General features: G+C 40.5%; 2 protein-coding genes across 3 annotated transcripts in view; one reads left to right on the top strand and one right to left on the bottom strand.

Annotated features, from left to right (window-relative positions):
- tbck (TBC1 domain containing kinase) overlaps nucleotides 1-12670 on the bottom strand; it is a 39528-nt gene extending 26858 nt beyond the window's left edge. For both annotated transcript variants that reach the window (XR_008338087.1, XM_053418377.1), the window contains exons 1-21: nucleotides 12531-12670; nucleotides 11593-11805; nucleotides 11173-11245; nucleotides 10750-10864; nucleotides 10556-10629; nucleotides 9857-9998; nucleotides 9671-9731; nucleotides 9501-9562; nucleotides 9213-9274; nucleotides 8737-8885; nucleotides 8177-8315; nucleotides 7964-8063; nucleotides 7426-7475; nucleotides 7167-7296; nucleotides 6530-6628; nucleotides 6377-6439; nucleotides 6155-6281; nucleotides 5916-5966; nucleotides 5743-5826; nucleotides 3283-3368; nucleotides 1492-1528 (exon numbers count right to left, since the gene is read on the bottom strand). Coding sequence is in view for 1 of the 2 variants with exons in the window: in XM_053418377.1 (XP_053274352.1) it covers nucleotides 1492-1528; nucleotides 3283-3368; nucleotides 5743-5826; nucleotides 5916-5966; nucleotides 6155-6281; nucleotides 6377-6439; nucleotides 6530-6628; nucleotides 7167-7296; nucleotides 7426-7475; nucleotides 7964-8063; nucleotides 8177-8315; nucleotides 8737-8885; nucleotides 9213-9274; nucleotides 9501-9562; nucleotides 9671-9731; nucleotides 9857-9998; nucleotides 10556-10629; nucleotides 10750-10864; nucleotides 11173-11245; nucleotides 11593-11785 (1897 nt within the window). In the remaining variant the exon portion in view is untranslated. The remainder of the gene's footprint in view (nucleotides 1-1491; nucleotides 1529-3282; nucleotides 3369-5742; nucleotides 5827-5915; nucleotides 5967-6154; nucleotides 6282-6376; nucleotides 6440-6529; nucleotides 6629-7166; nucleotides 7297-7425; nucleotides 7476-7963; nucleotides 8064-8176; nucleotides 8316-8736; nucleotides 8886-9212; nucleotides 9275-9500; nucleotides 9563-9670; nucleotides 9732-9856; nucleotides 9999-10555; nucleotides 10630-10749; nucleotides 10865-11172; nucleotides 11246-11592; nucleotides 11806-12530) is intronic.
- Nucleotides 12671-12877: 207 nt separating this feature from the next.
- LOC128436593 (aminoacyl tRNA synthase complex-interacting multifunctional protein 1) lies at nucleotides 12878-23856 on the top strand. Its single transcript, XM_053418375.1, has 7 exons — nucleotides 12878-13028; nucleotides 16095-16225; nucleotides 16927-17040; nucleotides 18798-18956; nucleotides 20551-20759; nucleotides 21310-21478; nucleotides 23570-23856. Coding segments are annotated over exons 1-7 (951 nt in total). The 5' UTR covers nucleotides 12878-13026; the 3' UTR covers nucleotides 23737-23856.
- Nucleotides 23857-24123: the final 267 nt, after the last annotated feature.

The following is a 24123-nucleotide window of genomic DNA, read 5'->3' as shown; positions in this document are numbered from 1 at the left end:
AAGGTAATGTAATGTATACCTACTATTCATTTGACACTGTATTAAAAATATATCTTAAGCACATTTGGGTTGTTATTCCACATAGACAGTTTGAGAGAGTCACTACTTAGATGCAGAGAATTTAACAGACTGGTCCAAAGGGAGCACTATAATAAGCCTGTACAGATCTGTTTAGTCACAGAGAAGTGACACTTGGATAATTGTCCAGGACACCTTCATCACCCAGGACCTGAACTGGGAGCTGTGATCAGCTGCAACAGGCCTTCTCTCCAGAATCTCTCAAAGATTGTGGCAGACCCCTCTCACCCTGGACATGGACTCTTAGAGCATCTTCCCTTTGGCAGGAGTCTGCGGGCAATCAGGACTAAAACCTCATGCCATAAAAACAGTTTTTTTCTCTCAAGACTGCTGTTGACCTCATCAACAAGGCCTGGTCCCTATGTGACTGTGGCACTTTCACTTCCCGTGGCAAATAAAGGTCTCTACTTTGCCCTATCCAGTCTCTTGTGTTATCTAGTCTGTCTCGAGTATTGCTTAATCTCTGCCCTGGTGCTTATAGTATTTTTCCTTTTGTTGTTATTTTTTTTTCATACTTGCACAAATTCCTTGTATGTGTAAACCTGTTTGCAATAAAACCAGATTCTGAGTCGGAAATAATTACAATATAAAGTCCATCCTCTATTTGTGAGAGCTCTTTTTCCGTTTCTGATTTTAAAGCTTCATATACATAAAACTATTAACTCTGTACATGAATGTGTCATTGTCTCGTTTCTCATGTATCCTGATATATGATTTACTGTGCATGTGATAACTGAGCAGTCATCCACTGATGTAGACCATAGAGTGTAGATAAAGATGAAGGACGCGTCTCAACATCTTCCCCATCCATAAACCACCTAAGGGGAAATATTAATTTGACATGCACTTCGACTTTTTGCTATGGTCAATGTCCCATCTGCTAACACGGAGGAGGTTAACATTTTATACTGCAGCCAGCAACCAGGCCGTGATCGAGACCTTCTGGCTTCACTTTTGGGCAGCAGTCATGTCGTCCATCTTTATATACAGTCTATGATATAGACCTTATGATGCATTTGGAAGTCTTGGGAACACTTAGTGAGTCGTTACTGAGTTGTTATCTAGTTTTTCAAAATATCTAAGATGTTTGCAGCTGTATCTTGATGATATGATTTTTACTTTTTATTATTCACATGAATAAATATTTCAGTTAAATAAAGATGAGCTGGTAAAAAAATCTGAAGACTGAACGTTTGAGTCTTTTGCCCTCAGGAATAGAAATAATTAGCGGCTGGAATAAAGGTCGACATGAGAAAAAAACACACACAAAGACAGAACGTGTCCATACTGGAGCAGATGACCTTTTCAGCCTCTTTTATCGCTGCTCTAACTCAAAATACCCTCTGAAAAGTTTGGGATTGTGCTCCGTGCTGCATAGCATCCACACTGTGAGTACAAGGAGAAGCTACTTACGTGTAAACATCGTCAGGAACCATGGAATCGCATAAAGCTGCCCGGAAAAGAGGGAAAAAATAATGTGTTATATGAAAATGTGTGTGTAATAGTCGGTTTGTCATTCACAGAAAGGGCATTAAAGATTAAACAGCTTTGGTTCAGTTATTAGTCAACGGAGAGAAAACAAACAATTTAATTTGATTGAGTCAATCTTGTCATCCCTCCTTCCTCTCGTCCTCTCCGTTCCACATTTGTCCAGGAGGTCATGCAGAGACAACACGAACACACACACACACACACATACATACAACCGTACACACGCACTCCATCAATAACAACCTGCTCCAACTCCTGGCAATTGATGGTCACTGCCGCTGCGGCTCTGTAACACTCAGCAGCAAAAGGGTCCGGAGAAGATATAACTGCAGCTCCTCTCAGCCACTTAACTGACAGCTAATTGCAGGGGAGCTGGGGACTGTTCAGGCAACCTCCTCGGCGGCCGGGAGTGATGAGCAGGAGAGCAAGCCGCCGCACTCCCGAGTTCCAGCCTCAATCTTAACAGCTGTGCAGCAGCACTGCAAGTCCGGCCAGATTGGATTAGTGTAGGTGTAAATGGCAGACCCGGGAGAGGAGAGGTGGCCAAATTGAAAATGGCCTGAATTAGACCACTGGCTACATCCAATCCGACTGTGCCTGTGGCATCACTGGAGCATAGACCTCGAACGCCACAACATGTCCACCTGATTGCTGTGTGGTTTTGCATGCTTGTATAAGATCTTTCGGAAATATGAAGCTTGCCACGTTTTGATATGCATACATGTGAATTGAAAATCCATTTCACACTGCAGAGGTATTTGATCTTTTAGGGCAGACAGATGATATTGCCTGAGTGAAACAACAGTTCAGGGTGCTCTCTGAAGTTCACACAGGAAAAAGGGGATTAAAGGTCTGTAAAGTCTAATTACTGGGATTGACATCAAGCTTGAAAGCTGTGTCAACAAAGCTTGTTCCAATATTATCCTGGCCTAGCAATAAAAACAGGCATAGGAAGTTTCCTTTCCTTGTTGTATTGTAAACCCAGCAAGTGTCAAGTCAGCATCATAGGACCATGATTTACCCTGAAGAGCCAACCTAGGCTACATACACATTTGAGCAACAAGCATGTATCTTCGCTAAATATCTTTTTTTAAGCAGTTTAACAGGCAGCCACTTCAGAAAAAGGAGCTGAGGCATCAGAAACTGCAAGGCGCAGGAGGGTTCAAAATCCCTGACTCCTCAGCGATAAAGACCCCACTTCTTCATTGTGTGACGTGCCAGTAGCCGGTGGACGGCCGACACACATTCATCAGCACACTAACTGAAACCCGAGAGAGACAGTGGAGACTTTAACCTTGTCACTGTCGGAGCAGAGCTGTGGGAGGGAAAGCGAAGGGCAGCGAGAGGTGGCACAGAGTAAGAAAAATAAGGTAAGTGTGGCAGAGGACAATCATTAAGTGTGCCCGGCAGACATTAGTCGTTGTATAAATCATCACTGCTGGACTATAGGGAGAACTTGACCCTGGCCACAGATGCTGGACAGGAGGGTGCGGGATAAAAAAATGTCAATGACAATGAAAGGTATACACAGTGATCTATGGATGGGCATTTACTCTGCCACTGGTGCGGAGCGAGAAACTGGAAGAATTCCCGGCCAACTCTGACTTCCCATTAAAGGTAAACTGGCAATTAAAGACGTGATGCCCGACTGTGTCCTCCGATAATGTGTATTGTTGTCGGTGGGACAGGGCACGTGCACTCTTGATTACTTACATCTGGAATGAAGCCAATCTCATTTAGATGGTTGCTGAGCTCCGGGTCATGGAAGGCAATCATTTGGGAGAAGACCGTCAGGTACTCTGAATCAGGCAAAAGGGCAAAAAGGGCAAGATGGATTCTACTGGGCAGCTTGTGCACAAACACCTGAAAGAAAGTGTTTTCAACCAAAGACTTAACACTGAAGAAAAAGAATGCACAAGGTATTTGAAAAAAAAAAAAATAAACACACAAACTTAGCGAATAAATTATGATTTAAAGCAACACCATGCAACGTTTTTTTAACTTAAAATTGCAGCTTCAAAATTAGTTGGAGGGTTCACTTGTGCATTTGGAAATATGGAGAATGGTGTCGCTTTCACTCCCTCTCCTCTGCCTGAGTGTCTGTTTCCTACTCAGGTACAATCTCATGTGAGAAGCGTGTAACTATAATCATGTCAAGTATAAGTTTGAACTGTAGATCAGATAAACAGACTTAAATGCCGAGAGTTTGGTGTATTTGTAACAGTGGGAGCTCCTCTGGTTCAGGAAGCTGGGAATCATTGGTAATAGCCACACCTATCGACACACCGGTAGACTTTGTATTTTCTCTACATGTGAACCCCTAAATCGCTCACAGACTTAATCACCACGTGTGGCTGCAGAGGGCGCTGTTGCTCAATAAAAGTGACATAGTGTTGCTTTAAAGCTGGGGCTTGAAAACCTGGAAAGGCTTTGAAAAAAAAGCAACTGATGAATCCCACCCCCTCATCAAAGCTACGTTCTCTCTGATCCCTGGTGTGAACATACAGTACACTAGATCCCACACCTCCACAAAACACTGACGACTGACTTGACATGCATACATTTTGTTATTCTTATGAAGCTATCCGTGCAGACCTCCCTTAATTGTACTGGCATTAAACGAGCTGGTCATAACACTAGACATAAGATTTAAGATATATAAGATGACGAGTGTTTCAGAAACAACCCTTCCTGTAATAAACCAGCAGGTGGTTAGATGTGCGTTATTAAATTGGACATTTCATGAGTGGAACGCTGCAGACAGAGCACTCCTGATCCACTGTGCAACCTTGGAAACCAACTACTGTACATGTCAAAAGGAGACTCGTGCAGCTTAATGCCGTGCTAACGCCATTCCTCACACTGTTAGTCAACAACAGAGCTCCGACCAGACAGATAAGCATTAGCTAGCTCTCCAGGGCATCTAAGCAGTGGAAATAAATGATAATAGCCACCTTCCCCACAGAGTTGAAGAGGTGTATGGCCTGGCGGTTTGTCAGTCAAGAAGGAATTGCTTTTGACATTTCTCTGCGGGCTTTTGCAGTTTCATTTGTTTCCCCAACTCTAAATGACGTGGCTCAGCTGCAAACTCCATTAAATCAGACTGAAATTAGTTTTCGCAGCTTCGAAACAACATGGAGGCGAAATTTAATCAACAGTGAGCTTACGGCCTGATGCTCTGTGCCAGCAGATGTTAATTTGTTTTTGAACTTAGCTGAATGCTCTGACCATGTTTAATACTTATTACTTAACTCGGGGTGGCAGTTGAATGCATTAGCTCAACAACACTGGAAGACTGAAGTGGAAAGAAGTGATATAGAAGAGGGAAGCAGAGTGTGTCGATTATATTGCAATCAGAAGCAACAAAAAAAAATGCCGTTGAGTTCACGGAAATGTGACACATTTAACTCCTGACACTTAACTGAAGTTTTCAGGAGGGGAACATAATGTCTGAGTGTGTTGCTCTGCACATTTCCTGGAAATTTTCTTGACAGTCCCCTGATAACATTTCTGAGAATTCTGCATGAAAATTAACAGTGAGCGAGTGGGCACGTTGATGACACTTCTAAAAAACGACATACTGGGAGAATACAAATCTCAAGATTTACGAGATTCAAGCGCTTTTGCTCTGAACAAAAATGTGATTTCAAGCTTGGAATTCTATGTTTTTGCCCCCCCACCCACCTTTATTTACCAGAAAAACTGACTTAAAATGTCCTTTTTTCCACAAGCTGTACAATTTTTAAACATCCACAAAGATTAGGACGTCTCGCTGGTCTGAAACAAAACATCTACCTCTGTCAATCCAGAGCTGTTTAAGGTGCAATGTAAGCGTTGGTTGTGTCTCGTTAATGTTTTTTCTTATCTTGATGTGGGAAAAATGCAATGTGATCATTTCCGCAAACCAGTTCACACACAGGGACAATAAAGAATATGTCACTGTCCAGCCTCCTGCTGCTCTACCCAGGTGCAACCCCAACGTGAATAACTCAGACATTTTCCTGTTTTAGTGAATGCGTCTGACCCGGATAAACTCCTGAAGTGTTGTTCATATGTGGAAGGCAAACTCCAGAAAGATGTCAGGAAACAATTCTGGACATTCTCTGGAGACCATGACTGAAAACGGCTACTGTGACTTAAGCTTAACACACACACAAGTCGCATATATCTCACCTTGAATAACATGAGAGTTGTCCTTCAGGAAAAAGTTGTACAAGTATTTGGGGATGAACGCAGACATGCAGGCATACGCCAGGGCTGTGAAGAGTGTGACATAATCATGAAGTCAGAGTTAAACAGTAATAAGCAGTACCAGAACTAAGCTGCAGTATTTATCAGTGTTTTACCTTCATTGTTGAAATTCAAGTATAGGAATGGAGCACAGAGGGAATCCAGACCTGTAACAAAAAGAAAATCAGAACAGTTGCTGTCGAGACACATAGATGTACCTGGTGAACAAGGATGAGGAGTTTACAGGATGGGACATGAACACCATCTAGTGTTCAATCCCACGAAGCACAGTACAGAACTGTACAAGAGAAACCAACAGGGGGACAGTAACAGATTTGACAGGAGAGACACTGACCCTGCCAGTAGACCAGGTCAGGGTGGGAAACCACCCAGGCTTTCAACACCCGTCTGAACTTGATGTGACCCTGAGGAGATGACAGCAGCTCGTCATACTGGTGGCAGCGTGGGATGTCCACCTCAATCTGCAACAAGGACAAACAAACAGACAAAATGTTTGAGATGTAACCTTAAAAAATTGTTCCCCTAAAAAATAGGTGACTAAAGAGAAAATAGTTACCTGTCTGTCAGTAGGAATGGGGGTATCCTTGTCTATGGTTTCATATTTGGCTTGAATATCTCCCTGTGTGAAAACAAGAACGATGAGTGTCCAGATAAAACAAAGTTAAAACCATTCACTATCTCAACTTATAACCATATTCTCGTTTTCTACCTCAATGCCCAGGAGTGCAGCCCACGCCAATCCTCGAACCAGAGGGGGAATATCCACTCTGGACTCTTTCCACACCAGGTTCTTCTTGTAAGGATACGCCTGATGACAAAACAAAGAAAGTATCACCCAGCTTTTCATTCAACAATTATCTGTTTAGACTAGAGGCTGTTTAGAAAGCTGCTCAGTTTTTAGTACATTTGTGACATTGAATGTGCAGAAAGGGAAACTCCACTAGTGGCAATGGGAACGAAATCAATCACCTTTTTTAATGGGTTTACTAGCGTATACCCCCTAATTCTGGTATAAAGGAGAAATAAGATTAGTTTTAAATATGACTCCTAATTGGTCGAGTTGATGTATCAGCAGTACCTCTGCGCCACCTGCATTTGGGATATTTTGACTTAATTTTTCGGAATTGGAGACGCATCATCCATCTTCATATACAGCCTACGGTTTAGATAATAATTATTATGAATACAGGTAAATGTGATTTGACTTAAAACAAGCACCAGGTTCTACCACTTTTTGTTTATTTTCCAATTAGAGCGAGTGCAATTCTTCATGTGTGTCTTACACACTTGTGTCTTCAAGTGTGTGCATGTGTGTGTGCATGCGTGAATTTGTGTGGAGTCCTGACCTTGAGCAGCCTGTCAAAGAGGATGATGCGGATGAGTTGGTACTCGGTGTCTCTCTCTCGGATGATGAGTGGCAGTGTGACGGTGGTCGACAGCTCATTGCTGCTGTTGGACTGGGAAAGGCTCGACTGTCTGAGGGAGGGAGAAGTGAAGGGAATATGACATTACCCGAGTCAAAACAAAATGATCGGCTGGCGTGAAAACTGGTGACAGGGGGAAGAGAGGAATGTCGACAGGCGGTTCAGGATTGAGATTGCTTACTCGTCTTCCAGCAGAGGGTAATAGGCTTCTCCTGCCACATCCTTCAGTCTCTGGATAAGACAGAGAGGAGCTCATCTTAAAAATACGAATGCACTAGTGAAAATGCAAATGAGCATGTCGTTAATGAAGTAGTATTTTCCCTTAGTAAAATGTTTTGCTAAGAAATGAGGAGAATTTTTATTTGATTATTAGGTTTAGGGACAGAGAGGAAAAAAACCCATCTTGATTAATCTATTGATCAAGTAATTATTTGGGTCTATCAATTGGTTATTGGTCTGCATGTCTCTTGTTAATTGTTGTATTCTCTGTTGCTAAATGTTGTTTGTTGTACAATTTATCGATTTAAAGTGAATTGATTTCTTTACTGATGCATTTCTTGTGTTGTAATGTAAATCAGGGTGTCCTTCTACCAATCAATAAATCAATCCTGTGCTTTCTTCTATAATTAGCTTTAAAACAAAGTGGTGGATGGAGAGTATGAATTAATATCTACACAATACCTTAATTTCACAATATTGGACATATTTTTTCGTCTTACATTTCTGAGTTGGCACAGAGAGAGTGTCACTGTGGTGTCGTCTAGCAAGAAACTTCGATCCCTCCCCTGACCAAATGACTCGCCGTCTTCCAGGACAAAGCTAGAACAGAGAAATGAGAGTACATTGTACCGCATCTGGGTATCAAATGAACTAGAACATACGTCTGTGTGTGTGTGTGTGTGTGTGTGTGTGTGAGTGTGTGTGTGATGTACTTGGGCAGTGTGCAGATTGGAGGTTTGGACTGTATGATCTCCTTATTGGTCAGCTCCTTCTCCAGGTCTCCTCCAGCCAGACACCAAAGATGGTAAACCTCGTCTATGGCCCGCTCTGACAGGTAGTCGTCATCGTCATCTAACAGCAGGCACACAAAACAGTAAACACCTCCCCACAAACACAGGAGGCGCTGTAACATGTAACAGCCACAGAATGATTTTCATTTTCTGATGCTGTTAAATGTTGGGCAGGATTAACATACAGTATGTTTCACAGGTTATAGAATGGAACAAATAAAATGATATGCAAGTTATTGTAAGAATACAATCAAAAACAAAAACATTATTTGAGGCAACCAAAACATCTTCAATATCAAAGACGATTATCACAGAGGTGGGTTTTTAAAGCAGATATTTTGACTCTTGTCTGCCATTATAACTAATAATGGCAGTATTAGCTATAGCTGCTTCAAGATAATCCAGTTTTAAGGAAACTGTATGTTAGAGGTGATCGGTGTGCATGTTGATGCGCTGTACAGTTGGATGTATTTGGCACAGACCTTTGCAAAGGTCACTGATGTCGTCTGGGAGCTCCAGATGAGCACAGCGGAGGGAGGAGGAGAAGAGGCTGACAGGCTTCTGGAAGGGCGTGTAGAGGCACGAGACCCCAGCGAACACAGGGTCTACCAGAAGCTCTGCAGGGGTTGGCCTGAGGGGTACACAAAGTCTTCATGGTCAAAAAAACAAACTATCAGAAATCACCAACTGTACTTTTCAGGCGTAGCTGTGTAAAAACTTGATACATTTTTATCCTAAACCTTTAGTCAGTCAAGGTCCTGAAAGCCATTTGTCACAGTTTCAGCCAATAACTAGAATCTGTTTGTTTTGGTATCATTTCACTCGACGCCTGAATCCTGTCTGGCGCACATGCTGCAGAGACAAAACTCCTCCGTAACGTGCGTGACCAAAGTGTTTTGGAAACTAAACGGCCAATCTCCTCCGACAGGATATGATGTCCACCACAGAGTGTATTTACCTTTTGGATGGAAGAAAGGTCAAGCATTTCCTTAATAACTCCAGAACGTCCTCAGGCAGCTCCTGCAGAAATGAGGTAATTGGCTAGAGTTACACACAAAATATATAAATAGATGATATTCTATCTTCCAATAATCTCAAAAATGAAAGATAGATTGAAAAACGCAAAACGAACAGACACAGAAATACCTAGAGACAAATAATCCTTTGGCTTTAAAGGATCCCTTAACTTTAACAGACCATATATATATATATATATATATATATAAATATATAATTTTTTACTTACCTTGATTGTATCAAGGCAACCATGTTCCTCAGCAAGGACAGTGACAATGTCGTCCATGCAACCTGAGAATGACAACACAACAGCATAAGCCTAATTGAGCTTAAGAGCATATTGCTCTGTAATTGAAAAAAGTATGCTGCCCCCCCCCCCCCCCCCCCCCCCCCACTTACCCAAGGTTAGAATGAATTTGAGTCTCTCGCTTATATCAATATTCTGCAGCAGGCGTCTGCCCTGTAACAGGTTCACAGCATTAGACTTTAAGGTGAAATCAATCCATACAGCACGAGATGTAAGTTAAAAAAACATAACATTATAACAGTTGTGTATGAATAAAGTAATTTATGAATGAGTCTTACTGCACACAATTCAAAAAGCAACACCCCGAGAGACCAGATATCAGTCTTGGGTCCTGACGGCAGAGGAGTTTCATCACGAGAATGGTCACTGGGGTGGAAAGAGCCCTGAGCGATCACCTCTGGTGCAAGGTATGATGGGTACCTGAGGTCAAGATCCCAGGGCAGATAAGAACATCTCTTTGTAAGCCTCTGAATAAGACTTATTGTAGATATCTAGTTTCCTCTAGTAATCTAAACTGTGCACTTCATATCTCTAGCATTAGTTGAAGTATGCTCAGTTAATCCTAAAAAACAGTCCACACAACACAGCACATTTTCCATCCAGATGTCCTGTGTTGGAAACAGTGGGCATGTGCAATGTTCTCTCTTTTCAATCTGCAGAAGGATATTACACACAGATACTCGGTAGAACACAAAGGCCTTTGGATTAGGATAAAAGCCCAACGATCGGTTACAGTTCCTCAACCAGGAAACTATTTTGATGCCTTAAAACCTGGTTTCTATGAAAAATGATGGGCAATTATGGTTCAATTTTAAGGCCATTTGCCTTTCTCTTATGATCTGGCGAACATCAAACAGATACCAGTGAACCTTTGACCCTGAACCAGCAGCTGGCATAGCTCAGTCAAACCAGTTGAAGTGTTCCAGGGGAGCAGTAATGAACCATTCTCAGTGATAAATGAGGAGAAGGGGACGTACCCAATGGGGAAATCTACATCGGCTCCATGATCAGTCATGTGGTAAAGGCCAAACTTTGCCAGCTTGACATTCCCCTACAAAGAAAAGATCCATCTTAGAATGACGCTGTAGCATTTGGGTGATCGCTCTATTTCTTTTCAGCTGCAGAGACATTCAGTAAAACTCAAAACAGCACAATTGGATGGAGACGATACCTTGCAATCCATCAGCACGTTGTGTGCACTGAGGGCCCTGTGCACCATACCGTGTTTGTTCATAAACTCCAGACCTTCAAGGACCTCGAAGGCGATCTGCAGCACCTTCTCTGGGCTAACAAAAACAAACACAAACAAACACAAACACACACAAAGATAGGCATATGTAAAAGCTTTTTGAGGGTCTGGTAGTTACTAGGTTAGAGTAGAGATACGTAGATATAAACATTTTAACTATTTAGGGAGTAGAAACTCAGGAAACTGTTGATATACGTTTATGCAATCCTATGTCCGGCCGTTATAAACAACATTGTTTATCAACACAAGGAGGTTGAACTTTAATTGTTCAACAGAAAAAGTAAAGGTACTTCAGCTTTTTCACATTTGCTAAATAGTTGAGAGGATTTGTAATGACAATCTCACCTGACAGTCTTCCGCTGTTTTTGGAAATCGCTTAAACTGCTTTCATAGTGCTCAGCTACAACAATCAGTCGTTCTATAGAACAAGAAGAAGAAACGTAAATAAGCAAATGCAACTGCAAACATTTATTGATATTTAGGATGTGTGTTTTTCAAGGTACCGTCTAATACTTAATATCCGATTTTTTGTTTACTCTTTTATGTATTTAATATTTATGTAACTTATCTTATTTGTATTGTTATATATTAAGGCACTGGCCTCATTAAACTTGATATTTTCTTACCTCATTTATTTTGGATAAGTTCCGTGAAAGTACAAATCAAGGACATAGTATTATAAAACAAAAAAATGAACTACTACATAAAGTCATGACATGGAACAATGTTGTATGCATCATAATTAGAAAAGATAGAAAGTCGTACCGTGTTTCCCTCTGGAGATGTCCACATACTGGCACAGTCTGGGGTGAGTGACGGTCTTGAGGATCTGATAGCGTCCCAGGATTTTGATGGAGTTGGGGGTGAGGGGGAGGCCATTGCTCCCACAGACATCATGAGGGAGAGCAGAGGCAAAGAAGGTGAAGGCCCCCAGCTGAGCATCTCTGAGGGGCCTCATCCTGCCACTGGCTTGATGCACTGAGAATTGGAGAGACAATGTATGGATGATATGTGATAATATAGATGAATTTGAGTGAGAGGATTATTGGAAACAGCATTATCAGATCTCACTTTTAGCGAAACATAACTATTTGCTTATTAGTTCACAACTGCAAATACACAGTGATCATATGATTCCTTAAGTAAGCCTCTTATTGTGAAATATACCTATATTCCTTTCCTTGCCACCCACCTCTCTGCAATGACCCTGTAGCAGTGCTCTTTACTCAAACACATTTAGTTATACCCACAATATTCTGTCTGAGGAAAAAGGTATATTATGTACATATTCTCTGTATTTTCTTTGATTTGTTTTTTTGCATTGCCTCGTGATCTCTTGTTTACTTTTTGTCTCTATTATAACGGTTGTAATAAGCACATGTTCCCGACATGGGATCGATAAGGTTTATATTATATTGTAATATTTCATATAATTCGCGGGGTTAGTTAAAGCTTGTAGAATTGTTGACGTTCTCTGAGATCACACACAACCATTCGAGCAGGTGTCATATTAACCCTGTCGTTGTAATTAAACAGTATTTGCATCATATAGTTGAGATGTGCATCAATTTCATAAACAAGCGATAATACGTTATGGTTAAAACCCAGTGGTTGAACCCACCCTGAGTCTGTGGTCGAGTGATGAACACAAATGCCTTATTACAAATGATCGCATGTGCATCACCCATGAAAGATGTACTCACGGTCAACAGGAAGTTTGCCAACGCGTCCGCAGCATGAGCCTGGAATAAAAAACACTTTTCAAGATGTATTCTTTAATGAAATCCTTTCCTGCCTCTGTGAGAGGAAACAGCTGAGTGAACGTGACCCACGTGACGTCACATCAGCGCGACAATGTGCTGCGCGAAGGACGATTTTTAAAAATGGATTAAAATGCTTGGATCGGTCGAAAATATACTTCAGCAAAATAGTTTTTTCAATCGCTGTTTCGTACTTATTTTTTAAACCACGTATTCTTTCATTCTTGTTATTACACACAGGCGTTTATAGCTGCATCCTCGCACGGCACGTTGATTTATAAAACACATGGATAGAGAGCTAAGCAGATAATTCAGGAGGCTGCTTCGCATCCGGAGCGTTTAGAGATCTACTCGCTTGGGTCCTGAAGTAGCTTCTCTCCGACCAGGCTAGCAGCTGTCAACCTCAGCGCCCCTGAAACGTGCTGGGTCCGTAGAGTCCATGTAAGTTCTTTAAAAAATAACTTATGTGTTTAAATTCACTGCTTCAACTAACTTGTATCTTGATCCTTAGCAACGTGTAGATAACACCATGTAGCTAGCGGCTAGCCCTGCAATAGCCACATTTGAGTGGCTAGCTCACTTATTATTGAACTGATGCAACGAGAGGTAACGATCATTTTGCAGCATTGAACAATTGCGTCTCCAAAACACTCGTTTATTTCTAATCCATTGATCCACTCGATCATTAATATGTGTAATTAGAAGATTATTTGAGCTGCTGTGATTGACAAATGACTGAAACTGCAGGAAAATAACATCCCAGGTCGTTATTAAAGAAGGAAAGTAGTGAATGATTTCACTTTCATTATGAGTTCATATCTAAAATTAGTAAATTAGTCAATCAGTTACATAGATGACAATGTCCATATTTTTTCTTTAGCCCAAGACCCAAAGGTGTTCAATGTTTCATAATTTGGTACAGGAAAATGACAAATCAAATAAATGATTTATAAATAATCATTTTTACATTAACAATTATTGCTGTAACTTTTCTGTCCCCTTAGCTTAACAATTTAAATTTGTCTGTTGGCAAACATATGATCTTGACATGACAGATCATTCAAGAAATTATAATTTAACCCGTAACGAGGAGGAAATAAGAGGTGTTATACAGTTATTGTTAATTATTGAGGAAGAGTCATGGTCCAGGGTCCATGTTTTCTACTGTGCACTTGAAAATGCATCATAATTTAACTGATTTGGTCAAGTTTTCTACCTGTGTAGTTTATAAATCAATAACTGCATGTTGACTCTATCCAATTCAAATCATTACTGGTCTGTTATCGATTTCAATAACATTAAATAGTCATATATATATATTTAGACCACCCTGTACATGCCACAGATTTATCCTGAAAAGGTCAAATCACAACTCTTTTTAAATAATAAACGTGTAGGTCCTTTGGATACCTTCAGGTGGTGCTGGCAACCTGTGCTCTCTTCTATTATGGTCTGTTCAGGTATGGAACGATCCTCCTCCAGTATAATTGTAATGTGGGGATGGAGCATGGAAGACGGAAACACTTGTCTCCTGGTCCGTCTGCTGACACGTCCACACCATTTCAGAGAAAGCCGGTGGTTCAACGTGACAGATTCACTGATTTAATTCAAACTACATGTGGTCGCTGTGCAGCATTATCTAAAATTGATGGAAACGCAAAATGGACAAAAACCATCCTGGCTTTTTTATTTTTAGATTGATTAAAATGCAAATATGTGGCCCGGGAAAGGGAAGTCTGGGGCCCCCTGCTTGAGCTGCTCCCCCCGCGACCCGACCCCGGATAAGCGGATGACGATGAGATGAGATGAGAAAATGCAAATAGTCAGATGTTGTGTTCTACTTGCAAACCAGAGGGTGAATCAAATCAAATATTGGAATTCCTATGCAGTGAAGACAGACAAATGAACAGCCTGACAGCCCAAGTCTTTTTTAATATTGTTAACACATTTCCATCTGAAATCCAAAGCTGCAATGGCCTCTCAGTGTCATATGCTACGGACCATACCCCGGCCCGAGGACCCATTTTTAGAGGTTATCCAAATGAGATCAGCCCTTTTGTGGCTGATGTTGTTACTCCACCACTGGTCCTGTTTAAATCAATTCAGTTTCTCAAAAAACAATGCTTTGATCCCCGATTTTATCAACTCCAGCTCTTTTGTGTTTCTAATTTCCTCATCCCCCAACATTTTGTTTTCATCTCGGGCCAGCTGTTGTTTTCCAGCGCCTCCCTGCTATACGTGTTAGAAGTTTTCTTCTCCATGCCTCGGCCTGTACAAATATTTCTTTTCCTCTTACTTTGAGAGAGCGATTTGCCAAGTTTGGTAGATAAAGGAACATAATCCTAAACCCAAACTGTCCAGCTGTATTTTGGGCGACTGGTTTAAGAGTGGCTGATCCCTTTTGAAGTCTTTTTCCAAAATGTATTACATAATGTGATTCTAGTATGATTTAAAGGACATAACTCTATGAATGCCACTTGGAATTTGGAGAGATTTTGGAATTAACAAGTTGAACTTGTTACAGATTTTATGAGTTTTTCGAACACTAACATTTTACAGAAAACCTTTTAATTTGACAAGTTTGGAATCAACATTTGCTGATTTACTGTCATTTTTATGAATGCTGATTATCTTTTATACATGCCTTGTGGACAGAGGTCAGATTTTGTCACTTCATTAGCCAAAATACGTGTCGTGAAAAATAACATTAACACATGGTTGAAAACAAACTGGGGCTACATGTCACGGAAAACCTTTCAAAATAGAAGAGCGCTCAGAGGGCACATACCTCCACCAAGGCTAACGCCCTATGGAACTGCCCGTTAATCTGACAAATGTATTAGGTCTTCCTTCTGTAATGCTCCACCCCTCCATAAAATGTTTTTACTTATTACTGCAAACAAACATACAAAGTGACAACATAACCTCTTTACAAGAGGTAAATACAGTTGCTTTGTCAGACAATTTGCAATTAGGCCTCCACTAGTCCTTTTTTATTTAGAAATAAACACTATTCAGAGTGAGACAGGACATTATATCATGGACTGTCACACAAAAGTAAAAAAAAACATAGACAAAGCAATGCAATCCTATAGAACACCCCTGCAACACATACCACCTTAGTGCCAATTTCAGTGTTGGGTTTTTGTTGAGACTGTCAGACAGAGGTTGTCTGTGCTCTGTGGTCATTTCAGAGGCTGTAGTTTGTGGTGCGGTTGTACTGGAATGCAAACCTTGTAACTCCAAACATGTATCTTTTGTAGATGTTCAGAATGGTACTTGAAAACACTATCTAGTTTTATATAGCTACAAAGTTTCACACGAGTTAATTATACAAAATAACAAGGAATACAGGGACTCATTCAGTATTCATGACCCAATAGTTGTATGGATCACACAAAATGTGCAAGTTACTGTATTTAGAAATCTCACTACAGTCATTTCAGTCTTAATTTTTACTTATTTTTTATAGAGTTGTAATGGTTGGTACTATCTATTGCGTTTTAGGTTCCTGGCTCGCTCCTTGGTCAACATGTCCAGTCACAATCCTCTGTTGAAGCTGGAGCAGCGAGCAGCTGAGGCCGACCAGATCATCGAGTACCTCAAACAGCAAGTCCAGCTGCTGAAGGAGAAAACAAGTGAGAGAGCACACCGCAAATTAACACCCATACGCAGCAACTCTGTCAGCAAGGAAAAGGCGTGCTGTAAAAGCGCTATATAAATGCAGCCCATTTACATAAAGTTCCCAGTTCATTTTGTCTAGACAGGCTATACAAGTGAAATACCAGTGTGACCACTAACAAGTATATGAAACCTGAGTATACAAGTTATATAAAACTCCTCTGTAGTTCACAAATTAGTCTGATGATAAATTAAAGGTTCGAATCAGCCAAATCTCGTTTCCTGTTGATTTATTGAATTATTATAAATGCTGAATTTAGTTTTTATGTATTCATTTTACAAAATTCATAGTATCCTGTTCAAAGGTAATCCTTCTGAATTGTAATAAACATTGAATGAAGGCCATATTTTAGTTGCAAAAAAACCAAAGCTATATCCTTGAATTTTCTTCTCCATTATCCCATATCCTTCCCCACTTTAAATAGTATCCCCTGCACAAATTGAGCACATGCATTATATAAAGAAATTGTAAATAAAAAAACTGTATTAGTTCAGAAATTCACGGCTGTTATTAAGCCCACTAACAATATTGATTTTAGCAGCCAATTTATGTCAGTCAGTAATGTATTTGCACTAGTGAAGCCGTTGTTTTAAATGTGCCGTGGGAAGTTGAAATGGAATCCCTGTGCTGTTCAAACAAGAATTTCCTTCGTTGCAGTCGTCCAGGCGAGTGTCAGGGAGGAGAAGAAACTGATGGTGGAGAATGCGAAACTGAAGAATGACATCGAGGAGCTGAAAAAACAGCTGCTGGAAAAGGAGAAGAGGAGAGGGGGTAGGTTTGAGTTTGGTTCCCAGCCGGGACTTCCAGAGCAAATCAAATGTTTGTTTGTTTAAAAAAAGACCTTGATGTCGTTATCCGCTTTATATCAAGTTGTATCACAATGAGTGTCCCCGACTTAGGAGCATTTGATGTTAGTTGTTGCTCATTAGAGCCCTGTTTGGTTTGTACTATCAATGATAACTTCTTGCGCATTCTCGCTTCAGCTCATCACAACCAGATATCTTCTGTTTTCATTATAAGCAACTTTAGAGCCTCGAGATTCCTTGTGTGTGTGTGTGTGTGTGTGTGACATACATTGACATTCGAGGGCAAACGGCTCGGATCGCACTTTTACACACATTTAATGTTTTTCAGAAAGACACCGCAGGAATAAAAGGGGACTGGAAGGAATAAGCTAATTTAACGTAACTCAAAAAAAAACCTTCATCATGTTGGCGTTGGATCACTGCAGGAATGTGTTCCAATACACTCAGTGCTAACTTGTTCCATGTATTGTATCTGATTGTGATGTTTATTTTGGGCGGTTTCTTTTAATGTTGACATAAAATAGCTCCATTAAAACAGGGATGAATGTGAAACTTGCTGAAAGACATTTAAATTGACTTTATTTGTTTTTGAGATGAAAGAACAAACCGTACAATGTGACTATAATGGTGCCGATCGAAGACTTTAAATTAACAACAACTGTTCGGCTCGCAAGAAAAAAGTATAAGTTCGGTATCAAATTTACTTCAAACCATTTTTAAGTAAAAATTATTAAACTCTGTTGAATCCAACATTGACTCATTTAAATCATATATATTGTGCAGATAATGATTCTAAATTCTTAAATCAAAAAAAATTTGGTTCTTCTTTTGAAGCTCTGTTTTGCACCATATGTGCCAAGGCGCCTGGACAAGTGTAAGCTCAGTGTTTGTTCTCCTATTCCCTCTGCTTGGGTCCCAACCATTTACTGAGGGACAAACACACCGTCCTGTTTACACACTCACTTTAAATAAATAGTGTTTTGCTGAGATCTATTGTCTCTAAAGATTCCAGTTAAGCCAAGTTTAAATTTGGGAGATTAGATAAAATGGTTTAAATACTTATAGGAATATTTGTGCTTTTATTCCTTCAATGTAAAAAATCCTTGACAGGAAACTTAAAAGTGGAATGTCAAGAGTTTCAGAGGTTATTGCCTATAATTCCAAGGTAAACCGGAAAGGTCCTTATCGCAGGTCCTAACATAGAATTAAAAGTAATATGGTGGTGGTGGTGCGCCTGCAGACCGATGTTTGTCAGACACGGGCACAAGGTTTTGTGGGAACTCAAAACATCAGGCGCCTTAAATGAAGGGTTAGTTTTTTTCATGGGCGTTATTGTAGGACATTGTTCCCTGCTCTATGGCTCCATTTCCCTGTTTCCATCAGCCTGTCATTTTCCCACCAAAACTGTTTGCACCAGGAGAGCGGTCCTCCCACTTTGAGTGTAAATAAAGCTTCCTCTGTATCATTTCACTGTTTTATGTTGACGCAAGCAACTCCATGCGTGAAAAGGCACAACCAGGCCCTAGTGTGCTTTGTATACTAGTGTTGTAAATTATTTCTACTTCGCGGCACTGCACCTTGTCCATGCTTTTGTGCATGTGACATTAGGGAAAGAAAGTGTGTGCAGAGAATAACAGTCATCAGATATACTTGAGTCTCTTATTGCAATCCACTATTTACCACTCTTTTCATACTAACATCACTGACACGTCCTTCCTGTAGTGCTGGACGTGGCCATGACATCAGATGAACCCACAGTGGAGTGCAGTTCGAAGCCCACCCCTCCCAAACCCTCTGCTCCTGTACCCTCGGCCTCGCCTGCTGCTGCTCAGAGCCCCCCTCCCAAAGACGAGGGTAAAAAGAAGAAGCCAGAGAAAAAAGGTAATGTCTCCGTGAAAAGCATTAACATGTTTTCTAAGCATCTTTTTAACTTTTCACATCTAAACCCTTTTATATTGGGTTAAAGGTCGAGAGTTTTATATTTTGACTTGATATTTAGTAAATTACTTTGTCATGTGTTTTATTTTCAGTTTATTCACAGGACCATATTAAATGTATTAAATTTACTCATCTCTTGCCTCTGAAGGATTTGCTTAACCTTATTCTTCAACAATATTATTCATATTTTCATAAACTTAAGTTACGGTTTTGTCTGGGATCCAGTGTTTCTCTATTTGCATTTCCAATATCCGGTGGCAACACATGTAAGGCAGCAATGTGCTCCTCTTACTGGATCCAATATCTCTTGGCATCACTGGAATATTTATTGTCCAATTTGAGAATGATTTATTGTTGGATGTTGAACATTTTTTTTGTTTTGTAAAACAAAAAAAATGAAGAAGATTTCTATTAATCACAAGAAAATCACACAGATATATAGTTCTGTTTTGGCAATATGCAATTTGTACTTATTAGAAGAGCTGTCTGGCATAGACAGGGAATAATTAGTCCTGGATTTGTTTATAGGTCTCATCATTTAGTAAGAGGAGGCAGAGAGCTTGACAAATTCACTGGTATTTCTTGCATCCAGATGTAGGAGATTTGTTTATGAAAGAGATATATTCCTCTTTAAGCTATTAAACGTGTTGAGTTTTGTCTTCCTTTATCATACCGTGTTCTCACCTCATTCCAACAGTCATCACTTGTTAAGTGCACAAACCCATGTGGAACCTGGTGGAGCCGTGATATTTTTTATTTTTAACATCAAAGGGCAAGGATTGGATTTTATGTTCTTCAGAGTTGGTGAAGACTCAGACGATTGATTAAAGAATGTGTGATCTTTTGACCAGGGCAGTCCACTGGAATCAATGTGTGATAGATAATCTGGCGAGTCACTTTATCTCATTGGGAGGAGGCATCTGTTATTCTGTTATGTCACTGTATCACTTTCAGTCAAAGTGGATATTGCTATTGTCATTCAAATCAAGGTATTTCTGGCTCGCATTTCTGGGAAGAAATGTAAAGTTTCTATTACTTACCCTTTTTTTGATTTACTCATGGATCACATGAAACACATGCCACCCCGAGGCCTGTCATTGGTGAGCTTTGTTTTTCATTTATGGGAGGAAATGAAATCAGATTCCAGACAGATGGCTGGTATTGTTTCAAGTATAATTTGTTTTTTACAATATTCCTTGGAAAGACATCAGCTGGCCGAAACTTACCCACTGCTTTCCAGCAAACATTTCCTATAATATCATGCACATTTGATGTAATAGCATGAAAACTTTCACAAATGCCTCTCTTCAGCAAACCTTTCCGTAATATGTGATGAATGGCTACTGTCTTCGTGTTCGGGGCCAGACGTGCACAACACCCAACCAAATTGTCATATTAAAGACCAAATAAAAAACAGGAAATGTAAAAGGCATGAAGTATGAAATGTATTATATAGGATTAGGGCTTATTGACATTGAAAGTGTGTTTAATATTACATGCTGTTTGTGTAAAAATATTTTCCACTCTTTGATTCCAGTCGGGGAGAAAGCTGAGAAAAAGCAGGCAGCTCCGAGCCAAGAAGACGCCAAGGTGGACGTGTCTCGACTGGACCTGCGTATTGGGCGTATAGTTGAGGCGCAGAAGCATCCAGATGCTGACAGTCTGTACGTGGAGCAGGTTGATGTGGGAGAGGCTTCCCCCAGAACAGTGGTCAGCGGGCTGGTCAAGCACATACCTCTGGACCAGGTACAATCTTAGATATAAGTACTAGAAGTTAGAAAAATAAATTTTGTGTTGCAGACGTGGAATTCAGTAGCCAAACCTAATAAGGTGCTCTACAGTTAAAAGGGTAGAGTTATAGCTTCCCTTTGTGTGCTTCTTTTAGTCCACTACACTACACTTACAGGGGCAATAAATCTAAAATCCAATTCCCGTTTCACTCTCTTGTTAACTGTATCATTTATATGAGCAATCATCTATATATGTCAACCACACAGGAGTCAGTTTTATGGCTGTACTTTTGAATGTCAATAAACAAAAGAAACCATTCAGTAATTCTAGTCTGAGACAGGCTAATCAGACAACAATTGCTTGGACAAATGTCTACAGTACACCTGAAATATTGCTCCAGTCCAGCAGTATTTGGACTGGAGTATTTTGTTGTCGTGTTTGTTTAGTTTTTCTTCTGTTCAACCAAATTGGGTACTACGTAAATTGGGTGTAATTTGTTTTTCTTCTTTACTGTGTAAAGCATATGAGCTGTAAAGCCGTACTTAATCTTCTGTCCCCCATGCAGATGCAGAACCGCATGGCAGTCCTGCTCTGTAACCTGAAGCCAGCCAAGATGAGGGGAGTTGTGTCCCAGGCGATGGTCATGTGCGCCAGCTCGCCAGACAAGGTCGAAATCCTTGATCCTCCAAGTGGAGCAGCACCAGGAGACAGAGTGACTTTCCAGGGCTTCCCAGGTACAGCATGATTACTGTACCCTCACAAACAGATAATTATCAGTGTTGGCGTTAAATTACAAAATCAGACACGAGTAATGCCTCATCACCACTGGATGATTGGCGGCATTGTGTTGAGACCACTGAGAGAATTCTCGGCCTTGTTTCCACAAAATACTTCTGTCTTTAGGAAATGAAATTGAACCTTCCTGTAGCCAGAAACAACACGCCGCACCAATCATGATGGGTTCTCGGACCCCAATTAAAGCTCTCATTAGAAGACTCCTCAGTTCTGTTTGGTGGTGGCTTAATGGTCTGTGACTGCTGATTTGACAGTCTAATCAGCATTCATTGCTGGGAACGTAGCCTGCATTTTTTTATAGGCAGCCATAAAGATAAGTATTCTAATTGCCCTGTTAAGTTCAACTTATGTAAAGTGAGAGATCCCTGTTCTCTTTCAATGTACACATCAACTAGACTGTAAGCGAGTCAAGGTGCTTCCTCTACACCACCAAGAATCCAGTGATTCTAAATGTTTTCCAAGCTGAATAGGAGGAGAAGATGGTTCTTCTTAATCCAACATTCTTAAGAGAACAATAACCAGTTTGGAAGTTCCCTTTGAAAAGTGAAGATAGGGTACAATTAGGGTTAATTTGTGGTCCAAGTACCAACAGCCCACCTGTATCAGCCAATGCTTTCCCTCCTGCTGTACACATGTCCCAGCTGTTCGATAAATGAGGGATCTATTTGACATGAAACAATTTTAAGGACGCAACATTAAAAAGAGTCGTAATCAAACAATTCCGTGAAAAAAAGCTTCAATAGAGAACACAGAGACCGGATAGCTTGATGTTTTGCAAACCGTGTTGAAGTCACGTTTGTTTACAGCATAACACCTGGGCTGTTTTTTATAATTCATGTCGCCATGGAATGGAAAATAAGACGAGATTTTGTTTTGTTTCCTGGTTTCTCTCTCACCAAGGCTTTGTAGTACAGATTCAGTTACAGCCAATCCACTGCTGGTGGGAGAAGTATATGGTTGTAATTGCCTCCATTTCCCTGAACAATGACGCAAACAACTTCTGCTTGAACTCAAGACTGTGCGCAAGCTGCTCATCAAAACCTCTTTCACGCTTCTGATCAAAACTGATTGTTGCCACTATTAAGTTGTAAACCGGCAGAAATCACAGGCCTGGGAAATGAAACACATTTTTGTCTTCATGGTTGAGGTGAGAGGAAGAAGTTGACACTAGACAGAAGCCAGAAAAAAATCAAAAACAAAGGCTCAGTGAAATGAGAACATCCCCTAATGGTTTTCTGTGGACGCACAGTGTGAGATGTTCTGTTTAGATGTTTTGAATTACAGCGAAGAACAAATGCGGTTTTAGAAAGTTGATGCTATATCACTGACTTATCACAATTGATTTATGATAAATAAAATTTGAATTGGCCTGAAATGTCTTGAATATAATTGCTTGTCATTTACCTGGGATGTTAATTGGCTTCAGCTCATAATGCAGGTTGTATCAGTGTAAGACTAATAGGAACTAACCCATGAATGGAACTCATTAGTCCATGTGTCTTAATTATATACTTTATATAAAATGGGCGACATGACAGCTCCCCAAAAGTGAAGCCAAGGCGTCTCCATCACCACCTCGTGCCTACCTGCAGTATAGGTCATTAAGCTCACCTCCATGTTAGTGGATGGGACAAGGACCAAACTGTCAGTTTCTGTCAGTTACGGAAGTCCTAATCACAACAACTCACTTTTCTGGCAATTGTGACTGACTCACTACTGACCGGGTGTAATGGCGCGACCTTGCTAACACGGTTCCATCCTTCAATCGCTACTGCCCAGACCTTGGCTCTAAATGATTGCAAGGTAGCAGCGTTTGTGTCCGGGATATATTTGGAAGTGCAGGCATGTCGTCCACCTTACACACAGTCTATGATCTTAGTATCCATGTATTCAAACAGTGTGTTAGTACTTGATACAAGACAGTGACATGCCACAAATAGTTCATATAACATCAGTACTGGATCCATGCATGTGTGTTGGATGATCAGCAGAGTCTCTTCTAATATATCAATCTGACGTCTTGATTGCAGGTGAACCAGACAAAGAGTTGAACCCTAAAAAGAAGGTGTGGGAGCAGGTTCAGCCAGACCTACGCACAGACGGCCAGTGTGTTGCAACCTACAAAGGAGCTGCCTTTGAAGTCGCTGGCAAGGGAGTGTGCAAAGCCCAAACCATGAGCAACAGTGGAATAAAATAAAATAACATAGCTGCCTGAAATAACTCTGTATTTACTTGGCAATCATGGTCAGCGATGCCGATGACGGTGATGAATGGAAGTAAATGCTTTGAAGATGTTCAATAAAGGGATTTAATCAGATGTTTCAAGTGTGTCCCTTTTAAGAATCTGTCCAATTTAAAATATCCAGTCATGGTCTATAAAATGTAGTTCATCAATACAACTCTGTTTATGCTTTAACCCTCAAAGTGTATCTCTTCTTCTAGGACACATTAGCTTGATTGTGCTTTGAGTTTGAAGTTATAACGAAAAGACAAACTGGAGTTGATCGTGCATCGTAGGTTCTACTTCATCTAGTCTTTGGCATTTTAATGAGCAGGAGATGAAGCAGGGAAGTTACTCAACAAA

The sequence above is a fragment of the Pleuronectes platessa genome, chromosome 3 (assembly GCF_947347685.1).
Source record: "Pleuronectes platessa chromosome 3, fPlePla1.1, whole genome shotgun sequence".
Classification (NCBI taxonomy): domain Eukaryota; kingdom Metazoa; phylum Chordata; class Actinopteri; order Pleuronectiformes; family Pleuronectidae; genus Pleuronectes; species Pleuronectes platessa.
This window is presented reverse-complemented; position numbering and strand designations above follow the sequence as displayed.

Excerpts from the sequence above, each read along its gene's own strand:
- LOC128436593 (XM_053418375.1), top strand. Across the intron at positions 16,226-16,926 it reads GCTGCTGAAGGAGAAAACAA|TCGTCCAGGCGAGTGTCAGG; the intron begins GTGAGAGAGCAC and ends CCTTCGTTGCAG. Across the intron at positions 17,041-18,797 it reads AAAGGAGAAGAGGAGAGGGG|TGCTGGACGTGGCCATGACA; the intron begins GTAGGTTTGAGT and ends TCCTTCCTGTAG.